The sequence below is a fragment of the Amphiprion ocellaris genome, chromosome 10, assembly GCF_022539595.1.
Source record: "Amphiprion ocellaris isolate individual 3 ecotype Okinawa chromosome 10, ASM2253959v1, whole genome shotgun sequence".
In the NCBI taxonomy this organism is placed as follows: Eukaryota; Metazoa; Chordata; class Actinopteri; family Pomacentridae; genus Amphiprion; species Amphiprion ocellaris.
In genome coordinates this window covers 4,014,524-4,029,731 of record NC_072775.1, presented here as the reverse complement: position 1 = coordinate 4,029,731, position 15,208 = coordinate 4,014,524, and the positions used below count along the sequence as shown (strand labels likewise).

Genomic DNA, 15,208 nt, shown 5'->3' with positions numbered 1-15,208 from the left:
CCTTGCTTCCTTCCTTCCATCTTTCCTTCCTTCCTTCCTTCTATCTTTCCATCCTTCCTTCCATCTCTCCTTCCTTCCTTCCATCTTTTCTTCCTTCCTTCCATCCTTCCTTCCATCTTTCCATCCTTCCTTCCTTCCTTCCATCTTTCCATCCTTCCTTCCTTCCTTCCTTGCTTCCTTCTTCCCTTCCATCTTTCCATCCTTCCTTCCTTCCTTCCAGAACCCTTTGTAGTAGTATAGAAGCCATATTTTTTCTAATACTTGAAACTAGTTTAAGGGATATGAATAGTTTTAGACACAGTACTTCTAGTATAAACATAGAAAGAGTTAAATTTAATCAATAACTCCTCTAAGACAACATCTTACCATCGTTTCCCACTTGTTTATGTATATCCTGAAGAAACAGGCTAGTCTAATAAAAACTCAAGGTAAATCAAAATTTAGATTGGGTATGAAATCCAACTTATCTCCATATATTAAAAGATTATTTGAGGAATCTAGAGATGATTTCAAAAAGCAGCATGTCCTCAGACAGCCATTATATGAAGCACAGACTGGAGGCAGATCAAGTTTAGCCCTTTTTTATATTTGGAAAGTCAAAAGTTGTTTTTGTCTAGTCACTTTTTCAGACTGGACTAAGGCACAGCAGTGTGTTTGAGCTAAATGGTAATGGATTTACAGCCTGTTAACATGAATAATGATGCAGGTATGTAGCACATTAGCATACCAAAATCTGCTATTAAGTCCAAAATCCAAAGTACAGCTGAGGACAACGGAAACCGTGAAGTTTTCAAGTATGAGACAAAGTAAAATTTCCGTCTGAGCCACATAGTTTGAGAACAAAAAACAAGAAGCACTGAAATAAGATTTACTATTTGAACCAGCGTAGGTTAAAAATACATATTTTCCAAGACTTCAAAGGCATTTGTTTTGCGATTGTGAGCTACTTTGCATAAATGCAAAGGTCAAGATAGAGACAGAGAGGTGTGTTGTGTCACAGGAGTGGTAAAGGTGTACATTATTATGTGCAGTTAATTAAAGCAGCTGTCACCAAGTGTTCACAAATAAACAACATGAAAGAGGCAGGGTTTGGAGTAACGACTGCACATCAATGCAGCGCTGACTTTATTCTCAAACACATTATTAGAATCTAAAAATAAGAAAATCTTCATGGTTGTTGTTGCCCAGAGTCCTTTCATCTGCCAAAAAAAACACATTAATACAAAGAGATACAGAGCGAGAGAGATGCGTCCCTCATCATCATTATCATTAACACTAAAACAAAACTTGATTTGATTAAAAAAAAACAACATTAAAACACAGCCCACCCAGCAACAGTTATAGTTTCTTAAATAGCCTCTGTGCACAGAGAAAAAAAGAGATGACAAAAGAGACCATGCAACCCAATCAAGCACTCTGCGTTCTCATTAACACTTCACACACTCACACACAGTTAGGATCCAAATCAATATCATCAACATATGCCAGGAGGAGGAGCCGTCATCTTACAAAGGACTATTTTTGTTTCTTTTTCTTTTTTTTTTCTCCACCAAACAATTGTTTGACATTTTCATTATTTCAAGGACTAAAATACATCGGACTTCATTAAGAGAACAATGAAAGTTCTTTAATCGTACACAATTATTCACAGTCGCTGCCTGGTTAAGCAGACAACAAACAGCTCTGCGTGCTGCTCCACACCTTCCTCTCATTTGTCTTTAGCTGAATAAAGCAGCCGGATTTCAGTCTTTATCACTACATTTAACTCACTGTAGGTTTTCTGTCTCCTCAGTCATCAAATCGAAGACTCTTGTGATTAAAGAGCCGGAGGGGAAACACAATTTGTGTAGTATTTGGTATTTAACATGTCGTGTTTTTTGCTGTGTTCTTCTGGTTTTGGCTTTAGAAAAACACGGCAACTATGAGGTCAAAGAAAAGCAAATCAATTGGGTTTAAACTGACAACTCAAACTGGTATGTTACAGCAATTTACACGGAGCTGATGGCAAACACCATCCTTACAAAACGAGGAACTAGATGTGACGTTGTTTTCAGAGCAGACAGGAAATTAGACGGAGGTTGGAGTATTTACACCCATCAGCATTACCTCTCCTCACAGGTAGAAAAGATACAGCGAATAACAGACGCTCCTCTCAGTTCTTAACACTGTTGTACCTTAAAGAGATAGTAGTAATACACAGAAACGACTCGGCTGCTGGGGGATTTAAGTGCTGAACTCAGGTCTGGTTCAGGTGGAGGTGGTCTGGAGGTCCACTGGGAGTCGTTGGTAGTCGGCTCTCGGTGGGGTTCAGGTTGGAGAGGCGAGGCCGGAGGTTTGGCGGTGTGGTAGTAGAAGTGTAGACGTTTGGTGTCGTTTGGTCCTGAGATTAACTCAGATACAGAGGTTTGTCTCTCTGAAGACTTCTGGAAGCACAGAGAGGAAACAAAATGATGGTAGAGGTTAAAAAACATCACCAAGAGTAGATCAGTAGAGACGTTTACTGTGTGTGACAAGCATGTGACATCCACTGGAGAGACGAGAAACAGATGAAAACATCAGATTTGTGTGGAGCGATGAGAAAAATGGCATCTTAAACAGAGATGCCACATTTCTATCGAGTTTGTCTACAGTGTTTGTTGCTGTGAATCACTTCTTTCATTGGTTTAATGACACTGACTGGAGGATTTCTGCCATCAGCTGTTATGAACAAACCAACTCTGGATGGAAAACAAACATTTTCTTTGGCACAATTTCTCAAACTTTAAAGTTATGCTACATTTGGAAGGAAGTCTAGCTACCGTCGCATCTTGGCGTTATATCTTAACCCTCCTGTTGTCCTCATTTACGGGCACCAAAAAATATTGATTCCTTGTCCGAAAAAAATCCAAAAATTCTGCGAAAAATTCCCCAAATTTCTGAAAATTTGCAAAACCTTCAGGAAGGAAATTCCAACAATTCCTTAAAAGCTCCCCTTAAAAGTTTTATTAAAAAATAAATAAATAAATAAATCCCTCAATTTGGCAAGAAAATTCTTGTAAATATTTTTTTAAAAATTAGTAAAAATCTTCCAAAAAAATCCTAAAAATATCTAAAGTGATTACATATATATCAGTAAAATTTCTAATATTTTCTTTAAGGACATTCACATAAAAATCAACCAAAATCCAGTGAAATTTGCTGGATTTTGGTTGATTTTTTTGTGAATGTTCTTAAGAAACATTTTTAACATTTATTTTTTTCCACCAAAAATGTTCAAAGATTTCCCAAAAATGTTGAAAATGTGGACATCAGAAGTTTCACTGTGAAAATATATTTTTTTCCACATTTTCAAACTTTAAAATGGGTCAGTTTGACCCACAGGACGACACGAGGGTTAATAATATGTAGGCTGTATAGCACTGGCTGATTTACCCAAACGGAAAAATAATTCTGGGGGAAACACTGACATGGAAATTTGACCCCAAATACTGAAAAGCTAAAGTCCAGTGAGCCTTTTAAGAGTAACTCAGCACCTAGTTTTAGCTGGAACACGCCCCCTTCACCATTACAGAAAGTGCCATTACAACCCGACAAACAGAGCTACCTCCACCTGGAACCACCCAGAAGTGATGTGTCGATCTCCTGGAGAACCCAAGGAGAACTTTTAGAGGAACTTAAATGCCCATACTAACCTTTTAGCACACTGTAATTCAAGTAGCCTGAGAGGAAACTGGATTTCTGCACCTCCTCGTGGTTCCATTTTTAGGCTTTTAGAAAATCAAGCTCATGATGGAAGATTTTAGCCAATCACAGGGCTTCACCAAAATCAAGTGAGAGAGAATAAATAGCAACAAAGTCCACTGTTGGACAGATGGAGGACTTTGACTCTGGAGAGTGGAGCGTAAATCTGTTGTAAAACCACAAATAAATATTGATTTCTGGTGTGGTGGTTGTTGGGATGTTAATGATTGTTGCTAAACCAATGAAGTGCCCATTAATGATTTAATCGATAATAAAGATTTTAACTGTCTGTAGATCAGCTGTAGTACCTGGCTGCACCACCAGGTGGAGCATCTTAACGTTTAGGGCCTCTCTACACTGTGTGATTTTAACAATCTTACAAGTTAACAGTTTGCTACGCTGTATGACATGAATCTAATAATCTTTGGGCACCAAGTGAAGTTTGCTGTGTGCAGATTGTACGATGAAAACGCAGCTGAATCTCAGCCTACGATGTACATGAGTCGATGTGAATGGGCAAGAATAAAACGTCATCAGTGTGCGCCGTCCATCCATGAAAAATAAACAACCGAAGCATAAATGGAGCTCCTACAATCACAGGGAAACTAGCCAAACATGAACGGCCTTGTGACATCTATGTGATTGGAGAGAAATCCCAAAAAAGGAGAAGGAGAGAGAGGCCAATCTGGGATGCCAATTTTGCAAAGGGAACTTGAAGTAAGTACTTGTTAGCATCTATTAGCATTTTACGTTAGCATTTACAGCTATTGGTCTGTCATATTCCCATAAAAACACACTACATGTAAACGTAACAAACAAAAATGCTTTGTCCAGTTGTGGTCTGAGCTGGAGGACACGTCTAAAAGGCTTCTGCTGCCACAACTCTACTAGACTGTCTTCTTTGTTTAAATCCCACATACTTGTTTTGATGCGTTTTGTCGCTGCAAATCATCTATTTGGGTTTAGCTCCAGTGTTGCGATTTCATCCTGCATTTCTATTGGCTAGTTACTTGACGTAGGTCGCAGCAGCAGTCACACTGTGAGACAATCACCCCAAATTTCTGACACTTGAACCTGTCTCACGGTGCAACGTAGGACCACCGATTTAGAGCCAAGACCGAAGATATCGCCACCATCCTCTCACGGTTGTTATCTTTCGTCTGGGACGGCCGAAAATCGTACAGTATGTAGAGGCCTTAACACTGTAGCGACCAGAGAAGGCGTGCCTTTAGAATACCTGCAATTCATTGTTAGCAGGCAGAGAGCATTGTGGGAGTTCAGCTACTAAAGGGCCACCATGAGACAGTCTTCTGTGACACTTAATGTCCACCAGCCAACCCTTTAGATTTGTAGATAAACTGCAGTGTGCCAAGAGTGTCATAGTGGCCCAGTGGCTGATGATGTGTGGAACCAGAGCAACCACATCATGTGACTGCATCGAGGCTGCAGTGGGACACGGAATGATGTCCATTGAGTTATTGATTATTAAGGCTACTGGTTATTGGTTAAGAAATTTGTGCAAACTTTGCATCCCTTGTGGTACCTGTAAAAATTTCAGATCAGTTGCAGTACTTCATGTTTTCGCATTTCTAGATGTTTTCTTAGTGCATTTTAAACCTGCAGTGCAGCATTGATGCGTACCCGTTGCCATGGTAATCAGTGCTCCAGTCCAGAGAGGGGTGGTGGTTTGGTGTGTGTCGACCCAGCTGGTGGTAGTCCACTGATGATGACATCACCGGTCCACTATTCAGCATACCTCCTCCCATTGGCTGGTAGTCAGACTGGAGGGATGGAGGGTAAGCCTGGAAGTAAAAAACACACAGAAAAGTTCTGTATTATAATTTGCTATCAGAGGGAGAAATCTAGTTACAAAAACCCAGAAGAGGATCCAGGTTCCACAAGATCTGATAGATGTTGGATGCATTTGAAGATGATGCTTGATATCTGTTGATTCTACTTTGTTCTGCTTCAACTGAAGTCACAAAAATACTGAGCGGTTGAAAACACCACAGGTGACGTGCAGGTAAAAGAAGCCCAGCTGTTCAAACTGGATAAAATTTCCATCGCTCCTCCAAATTTTTCCGACGGAAAATAATGAAGAAAACCAACGCATGTACATTGAGAACATGCAAACTCCATGCAGAAAGCTGACGGGATCTTCTAGCTGCAAGGAGAAATCAGCAAGCCACTGTGCATCTGAACCAAAACAGCACATTTTAAATTGATTTATTTTTACTAAGAATAGGTTGAAAATAAAATAAAAAAACAAAACACTACCAATAATTGGAAAAATGCTGAATATTGGATCCAATAATCAACCAGGTCAGCTGTTTCACTCCTTTAGTTGGCTTTGCCTCCAATCGGTCGATCACTAGATCAACCGATTGGAGGCAAAGACAACTAAAGGATTTAAACAGCTGATCAGTCATGTGTGTTAAAGCATCAGAACTTATTCAAAAAAGGTGTTTTGACCTCCTGTGAAGTTCAATAACTCTTCGGAAAAGCTGAAAGGCATCCTAAAGCGAATGTAAAAACTTTTTTTTGTAAAAATGGTTTTCAAATTTTGCCATTTCCATCAAACCTTTCTGCTGTGATACTCCATGGAAACACAGCTTGTGACATAAAACCTCCACAGACAGTTCAGGAACTTAACTGCCACGATTTACATCAAAGATAACTTTCCTTTAGGAAGTTAGAACAAAAACAAACATCCATAAACCAGAACCTGCCTGCCTGGGTGAGTTTTTCTCAGTATATAATCCAGTTACATGGTTTTCTATATATCAATCATAATGTCACAAACAGAAACTTACATCAGCTAATTAACACACTTTTAAAATGGTTGTCTGAAGTTTGTCTGAGGGAGTCTCGGCGTCAGACATAACTTCTATTTAAATGGAAATTGACTCCACTTAAGCACTAACAGGTCATATTACTTGGCAAAAGTGATTAAAAAGTAAAATCCTTCATATGCATTTAAGTGTCATTGAGCGGGTTTTATCGGAAGCCTGTTTACTTCCTCCTCCAACATGAATCGCTCCTTTGACAGTTGATGGTTTCTGCAAACCAGCCATTAGCGCTTCTTCAGTAAAGAAAAAAAAAAGGATTCTGATGAACGGGGACGTGTGAATGAGGTGAAAGGGAGACAGATCAGTTGCAGGTTCATCAGCGGTAATTACACAGTTTGGAGTATCTGGCTGATTTTATCATCTGCCAGGAGGGATGAGGAGGGCGGAGGAGACGTGGAGATGAAAAGGTAAGAGGAGGAGGAGGAAGAGGAGGTGAGCGTGTCTCCAACCACGAGAGGGAGGAGAGGGAGACGGAGAGATGAGTGTAAGCGATGCAGAAGTGTGTGTGTGTGTGTGTGTGTGTGTGTGTGTGTGTGTGTGTGTGTGTGTCTGTGTGCAACGGGGGAGAGAGAGAGTCTGAAAGGGAAGTTAATCTGAGTGTTGTGAGTGAAAGAGGAGAAAGAGGAGGACAGCAGGTGGTTGGGTTCTCCCCCACTCTCCTCCCCCTCTCCTCCTCTACCTCACCTATTCATCTATTGTTGGGCAAATTCTTCTCCTTCACTCCTTCACAAAGACCCCATCTGCCTCTTTTGTCTCTCTCTCTCTCTCTCTCTCTCTCTCTCTCTCCTCTCTCCCCCTCTTTCCCTTCCCCCTCCAGTTCTCACTCTTCACCCGCAGGAAAAAAAGAAAAGAAAGAAAAGTTGGGAGCTCTGTCACTGTGTCCTCTCCTTCTTTTTTCCCTTCATTTTTTCTCTTTTTTGTTTGCTCTTTTTCTTAAAAAAAAAAAAATATGCAAAATGGAAGAGAGAAAGGGGATTATGGGAGTGTGGGATTTAAAAGTGCTCTATAAAAAGGGGGATAAAATGTGAAGTGAGACTCAGTGGTAATCTATCCCGACCGTTTTAACCATTTGCACAATTTGCACGTCGCACCGTCTCATGTTGGACTTTACATGAATTCATACTGCAGCTTCTCATCCTCGTCTTCCTCCTGTCTTAACGACTATAAACAGACCAAATAACTGTGACAAATGAAGAGGAACGTCAACATCAGAGTTGGTCAAAACTGACGAATGAGTTTTCTATCTGGGGTCTCCAAACCTTCACCATCACTTCCTGGAGCATGCAAACTACTTCGTCTAGTCACTATTTCTCACATCCAGGCAGCAAAAGACTTCATATTTATTATTATTATGGTACAGCGGCTCTTCCTTTCACTACTTTAACCCTCCTGTTGTCCTCATTTACAGGCACCAAAAAATAGTTTCCTTGTATGAAAAAAATCTAAAAATTCAGCAAAAAATTCCCCAAATTTCTGAAAATTTGCAAAAACTTCAGGAAGAAAATTCCAATAATTCCTTAAAAGTTTCCCTTAAAAGTTTTATTTAAAAAAAAAAAAAAAAAAAATCCCCCAAATTTGGCAAGAAAATTCTTGGAAGTATTTTCAAAAAATGAGTAAAAATCTTCCCCAAAAAATCCTAAAAATCTGAAGTGATTACATGCATATCGGTAAAACTTCTAATATTTTCCTTAAGAACATTCAGATAAAAATCAACCAAAATTCGCTGGATTTTGGTTGCTTTTTTTGTGAATGTTCTTAAACATTTTTAACATTTCTTTTTTTTTTTTTTTAACCAAAAAATGTTCAAAGATTTCCCAAAAATGTTGAAAATGTGGACATCAGAAGTTTCACTCTGAAAATATTTTTTTTTCCACATTGTCAAACTTTAAAACGAGTCAATTTTAACCCGCAGGGCGACACGAGGGTTAAAGGTTTCACATGTAACACACCGAATGAACTAATCCTGTCAACTTGCAGGGTGGAGCTTCCTGTGTCATTGTTCTTCTTCAGAATTGGTTTCCAGTTCAAACATGTTCTACTCCAATATTACAACTTGCCATTGTGTAGCGTAGAGTAGTTGTACAGTGTTGAGCTGGTGTGCTGAGCTGCAGTGAACAGGGACGCTTGGGTCTTTACAGAGGCAAGAACTTCACAAATCTGCACATTGTTGAGAAACCTACAGTGTAGGGTTACAGCTAAGTCATTTTAGGACAGGAATGGGTTATTTTCATGGCAAAAAAAATTAAATTTGTAACTTTGACAAATAATCAAAGTGGAACAAGTTGCCCTGTAAAGCAAATATAGGGAGATTTTTGTTATTTTCTGTCATGTGTTATTGTAAATGTATAAAAACATTCCCTGCCTGCTTTGAATGCCTCATTTACAGTGTTCCTTCTTAGCAATGAAACTAATGTCAGATTTTTCCCAAAAGACTCTGTTCTGTAGCCTTTGTTGCTAAAGTTGTTGCCAAGGTTGTTTTGGGGTTGTGTGCCCAGATACACATTAAACACACTGTTTTTCCTGCTTCCAACACTTCAGTTTCAAGAACTGATTGTTCACTTGCTGCATAATTCATCACACACACTGACAGGCGCCACTGCAGAAACATAATTAATGTCATCAACTTTACCTGCTTTAATGCTGTGGCTGATCGATGTATTTTTGATCAGATTTGGGGTCGAACAAACAGATGTATTCCAGAAGTTTATATTTTGAGACACAGAAGTGAAATCTGTCTACTATGGGATATTTTTGCTGTTGGCCAATGAGAACACCTCAGTGTGAAGAGCCTCAACCCTTGTGTCGTCCTGCGGGTCAAAATTGACCCATTTTAAAGTTTGAAAATGTGGAAAAAGAATAGATTTTCCCAGTGAAACTTCTGATGCCTACATTTTCAACATTTTTGGGAAATCTTTGAACATTTTTTGGTGGAAAAAAAGAAATGTTAAAAATGTTTCATAAGAACATTCACAAAAAAAATCAACTAAAATCCAGCGAATTTCCCTGGATTTTGGTTGATTTTTATGTGAATGTTCTTAAAGAAAATATTAGAAGCTTTACTGATATATATGGAATCACTTTAGATATTTTTAGAATTTTTTGGGAAGATTTTGACTCATTTTTGAAAATATTTACAAGAATTTTCTTGCCAAATTTGGGGGATTTTTTTAAATAACACTTTTAAGGGAAACTTTTAAGTAATCACTGGAATCTTCTTTCTGAAGTTTTTGCAAATTTTCTGAAATTTGGGGAATTTTTTTGCAGAATTTTGAGATTTTTTTCAGACAAGGAAACAATATTTTTAAATGACGACAACAGGAGGGTTAAATGAGATAAAACTGTCTGTTTCATATAGAGGCTGAACTCAGGATAAGATGATTAAGGAGTTTTTTCAATGTTCACCCAGATAGACCAGCAAAAGCCTAGAATGAAAACAGGGTTCTGGAAAAGCGCATGATGTCCTTTAAATATCTACAATTCAAATCACTATTTCATTTGAGAATGAATCTCATTTGTCAGCCTTTTCACAGCGTTTTAGCTGAGTCACTGTACACAGAGCAACAGAGAATAACAGCTTCGACACTCCACACACTGAATGCAGTCTGAAAATGACCTCATTAACTAACTGTGATGGAAACAGAGAGGGAAGATGGAAACGGAGGCAGAGTGACTCAGAGAACAGCGACTCGTTCTGTCGGCTGCTCTGCTTCAGAAATGAATGTCGGCTAAACTACTTTTGAACCTGACGCCGGTTCAAACTCCTCTCATCTACCTTCCAGTGTGTTCGACCCTTCAGCTGACATCCACACAGCGTGGAGAAACTGCGGTTTGTGCAGCTGAACTCTGACCAGGATGCACACTGTGTGTTTCTTGGACTGTTTGTAGATGTGAAGTTTTCACATCAGAGACGATAAATACATTAAAGTCATTAAAATGTGAGTGTGTTACGCTGTTAGGGGCTTTCAGTGTGCTGCAGCTGCTCTGCATGCGGCCTGGACTGTCCTACATCTGGGTGGAGGCTGTGAATAATGTATTACTTGCACAGTAAAAGTACGCAGGAGGAAAAACACATCAGTGAGAATTTAGAAAAAATGAAATGCATTGTTGGGATAAAAATCTGAGCTATACACGTGGAAAATATAATCACTTAATCAGAACATTTTTAGGCTTGATAACAAAAACTGACACCAACAGAAACACACACAAAATGCTTTAAATCATCTCACTTTTCAGTTATAATTTTAGTTTTTAGTTTTAGCAATGAATGAAACATATTTCACGTCACTTTGGTGTGAGGTTGAAATGACTGAGTTTTACTGATATATATGGAATCATTTTAGATATTTTTTAGAATTTTTTGGGAGACTTTTACTCATTTTTTAAAAATAATTTTCTTGCCAAATTTGGGGGATTTAAAAAAAAAAAAATAAAACTTTTAAGGGAAACTTTTATGGAATTATTGGAATTTTCTTCCTGAAGGTTTTGCAAATTTTCAGAAATTTGGGGATTTTTTTTTTGCTGACTTTTTGGATTTTTTTCAGACAAGGAAACAATATTATTTGGTGCCCGTGAATGAGGACAACAGGAGGGTAAAGGTGTAATTATACCTGAGCAATTTATATAATTAAATCAACTTTACTTGACAATACTAGATATTAAGGCTAAGACCCTACAGAGTTATTAATTATGGAGAATAAACTAACTAATGTAATAATGTAGCCAGGCACTATGGAACTGTAGATTACAGAGCATAACCTAAAAAATTTAAATACCGTGGCTAAAATCCTACTAATTCTGGAAATTACCTGACTATCACAGAACTTCTCTTGTATTTTTTAAATGTATTTTATATTATATTTGCAGCAGTGGAGGGGAATGACTCCCCTGGTAGCAAGTTTAAGCTACACTGTTAATGAATAAAAACAGACGGAGACAAGCAGCCAGATGAGTTCTCAGCTCCAACATATTAAGCCCTTGTCCACACGTAGCCGGGTATCTCACAAAACGAAGATATTTTTCTACGATTCGGCCTATCATCCACACGAAAACGCAGATTTACGTCATCAAAAACGATTCTTTTTAAAAACTCCGACCAAAGTGAAGATTTGCGAATTCTCCGTTTTATGCGTCTGCATATGGACATCAGTAACCGGGGTTTTGCGTTTCGAAGCGTCACCGCCTGCGACAAAATATGTTCTTACATCACCTATGCGACCTGTGTTTACATTCGGTAACAGTATGGATGCTCTCACAAGGTTTTGGGCGCTGTTTCTTGTACTTTATATTGCAAAACTACGTTTAAGAGCAATTCTGCCTCCTTATCGGTCCACACGAACGAGCCTGGCGCCATGTTTCATATTTCGTGGAAGTGACGTTAGAGACGGAAGCTTACTCTGATTGGATAGGATTTGGGGAACTACTGCCACCTAAAGGTCCGGCATGCTTATGAATGTGCTTAAAAACGCACCTATGCGGTTAGGTGTGGATGAAGTTTTTATCTAAAAACGAGGTGGTGTGTACGTAAGTTTTTTTCTAGACAGAGGAGGCAGGATATTCGGTTTTACAAAAACCCTGCTACGTGTGGACAAGGCCTAAGTGTGACTGACCTGTGTGATGGCGGGGGAGTGTGTCATTCCCAGTGAGTGTCCACTGAGCTGCTGGTGCTGGTGGTGTGGACTATGCAGGCCTCCCAGGTGTGCCTGGCTGTGGAGGGGAGGGCTGACCTGGAGAGGAGGGGTGGACGCCGCCGCCACGTTGCCGAGGGACAGGGCTCCCTGGTGGGGGACGCTGGCCCGCGGCACGGTCCCTCTGGAGGACAGAGCCTGGAGCTGGGGGTGGATCTGGGGATGAGGAGGGGGTAGGTGGGGCCCGAGGCCGGGGCTGGAGGCGTGGGAAGGGTGAGACGGGTGAGGGTAGGACATGTACATGCCAGGGTGTTGGTGAGACTGGAGAGGGTGAGGGTGGGAGAGTGAGTTGGAGGAAGGGTGCTGGCCCGGGTGGCCGGGGTAGACCGAGGGTTTGGGTGTAAACATTGAGGTAGAAGAAGAAGATGAGGAGGAAGAGTGGGGAGGCTTCATGTCAGATGGGTCACTGTAGCTCTGGAGAAAAAGGAAAACGGAGAATCAGTTTGTAGGTTTCATTAGGACCCTATCAGCACCACGTCTCCACAAAATGACCGTCCTGCACAACTAAACCGCATTCTCAGTTACGTTTTGAGGGCAACATCATTTTGTTTTGAAATAAATTTAACATGTCAACCGTGACATTGTAGGAAAGGCGGCCAGTTTGAGAGAGCGGAGGACAGAGGCTTAAGGCAAAGGAAGATCAAGGTTCACATCCCATCATGGATGAGAGATTATCAGGTTCAGACTTAAGCTACATTGTCTCTCTGTTTATGTTCTGTTGTACAGTGGTCCCTCGACACATTGCGGTTCACTTTCATGTTCTCACTTGCGCATTTTTCGCGGGATTTTGCGGTAAATAGGTATTTTTATATATTTATTATTGTGGCGAGCTGTGATGAAGAATGACACTGGAGAAAGGATAGCTACCTTTTATGCACTCAGCCTCTGGCAATGCTTTTATTTTGACACACACAGAGAGCGGCACTATAAAAAATGTGGCAGGAAGTCATCAAACACACTCACGGTCCTGACAACAAAACATGGAGCCAAACTAACCAGGCTGACTAAACCACAAAAACACAAACACTAATAACACTGGAACACGAACATAAACCTCGATAATGACATTTAAACCTCCAACACCCCGAACTCCCATGGTGCATTGCAGCACAACAGATCAACCATAGCTATCGGCTCTGACATCGCTACATTATCTTGATTATTTTTGCGGTAAAATAAGCATTTTCTAGCCTAAAAAATTGAAACAATATAAAAAATAATAAGTAAAACATGCATATATTGGAATTGTTTTTTATTTAGAAAAATTTTTTGTTTTGTTTTTTATCATGGCGAGCTTTTTGCATTGAAATTTCAATCATAATGTGCACCAACTAGTGTATGTTCTGGTTGACAATAAAGTAGCCATTCTATTCTATTCTATGTCTCCTGTGTGTAGCAGTATTCAGCATTTTGTCTTGCCCATTTCACAGACGTATGATCGCTGCGCATAGTGTAGCTTTGCGCTGTTGTGCGGTGTGTGGGGAGGGTTTATAAAGCCTTAAAATATATATAAATAATAAAATAAACATAGTCGCTACTTCGCGGATTTTTGTTCATCGCGGGAGGATCTGGAACGTAACCCCCGCGATAGACGAGGGACCACTGTACTCACTTTTGGGTTTGGTTTAGGCTCAAAAACTACATAGTCAGGTTTTGGAAAATATCATACTTTATGGTAGAAGCTTAGTTAAAGTTAGATAGCAACATTACTTTGTGACAGTTAGGAGAAACATCATGGTTTGGGTTGATATGTGATCCTTTCACTACATGTTTGAAGCTTCTAATCCATTTTCTGGGTTACCTGGGTGACGAGTGACTCCATTTAATTTATGATCGGTTAGTGGAAATGTGTGACAGCAAGGAGATAAAACAAATGCATTTTTTGTGATGCATTACAAACATAGCCTGACTGAAAATACAGAAATACAGAATGCAGTTTAGGTGTACAGAACGTAATTCTGTGGCGACTGAGTTGGGCATCGATTAAACACAAAAAAACTTGAATTAAAGTGTGTGTGTGAAGCACCTGTGAGACCAGACTAGCTCTGTAGGCAGCCAGTTGTTTCAGATACTCCTTCTTAGCCGTCTCTGTCTTCTTCTTGTACACCTGAAACACAAAATCCATCACAGTTTACAGCATCTGAGAGACAAAAACATGAAAACTCTTTAGTAAAACACAGTGGTAAATAACAGAATTAGACTGCATCTGATCATCATAACAGTGTAAAATGTGCTCTGGTACAACCATCACGGGGCTCATAGTGTTTCCCTCAGCTGACAAATTTATCTAATAACACATAACCAAAATAATGAATTCCCAGAGCACCTCCTGCAACTCCTCTCTGAATCCAAACACTATTAAATTCAGTTGATACGCCACTTGTTGAAGTGTTGTGAGCACAGTAATGACTGATGGTCTCTGCGGTGTAGTTAGAGCTGATGTTTCTCCACAAAAACTGTTGATTCCTGTCATAAAGATAATTCTGCTACTTATTGCACTTCTCACTGCTGCTGCATTTGTTTCCTTTATAGCTTCACTGAACAGGATAACCCTGTTCTTTATCTTCACAGGGCTGAGAATCTGCAGCAATGATTTTAAGAGGCGGTACTTAGACACAAAATGTCAAAAATGTTACAGTGTTTGGTAGATATAATGCTTGCTGTGGTCACCGTCTTCATTTTGAATGTCTCCAAGCTAAACTGGCTCTAAACTGGATGAGTTACAGACCTGATTTGAAAAGCTACAGGGTCACTTCTTGAGACAATCATTCATATCTATACTAAATTTAATGACTATTTATTGAAAAAACACAGCTGAGGCACCAGAACCTGTAGGATTTATCCTGTGGGGACCATAAATTTTGTCCCAATCCATTGCAAACGGGTGCCGGTGTCAGATGAAAAGTCAACAGATTGCTGAAGCTGTTGCAGAGAATATTTGTACCATTTCAACCC

The 15,208-nt window shown here is 39.7% G+C and overlaps 1 protein-coding gene across 2 annotated transcripts in view; it reads right to left on the bottom strand.

Moving 5' to 3' along the window:
• Window positions 1-2,190: 2,190 nt before the first annotated feature.
• The window catches only part of tox (thymocyte selection-associated high mobility group box), a 68,389-nt gene continuing 55,371 nt past the window's right edge, over window positions 2,191-15,208 (bottom strand). Inside the window, exons 7-10 of one of the 2 annotated variants that reach the window (XM_023291827.3) lie at window positions 14,280-14,360; window positions 12,176-12,667; window positions 5,362-5,522; window positions 2,191-2,423 (exon numbers count right to left, since the gene is read on the bottom strand). In XM_023291827.3, coding sequence (XP_023147595.1) covers window positions 2,387-2,423; window positions 5,362-5,522; window positions 12,176-12,667; window positions 14,280-14,360 — 771 coding nt within the window. In that variant the 3' untranslated portion in view covers window positions 2,191-2,386. The remainder of the gene's footprint in view (window positions 2,424-5,361; window positions 5,523-12,175; window positions 12,668-14,279; window positions 14,361-15,208) is intronic. The other variant, XM_023291828.3, reaches the window with a different exon arrangement.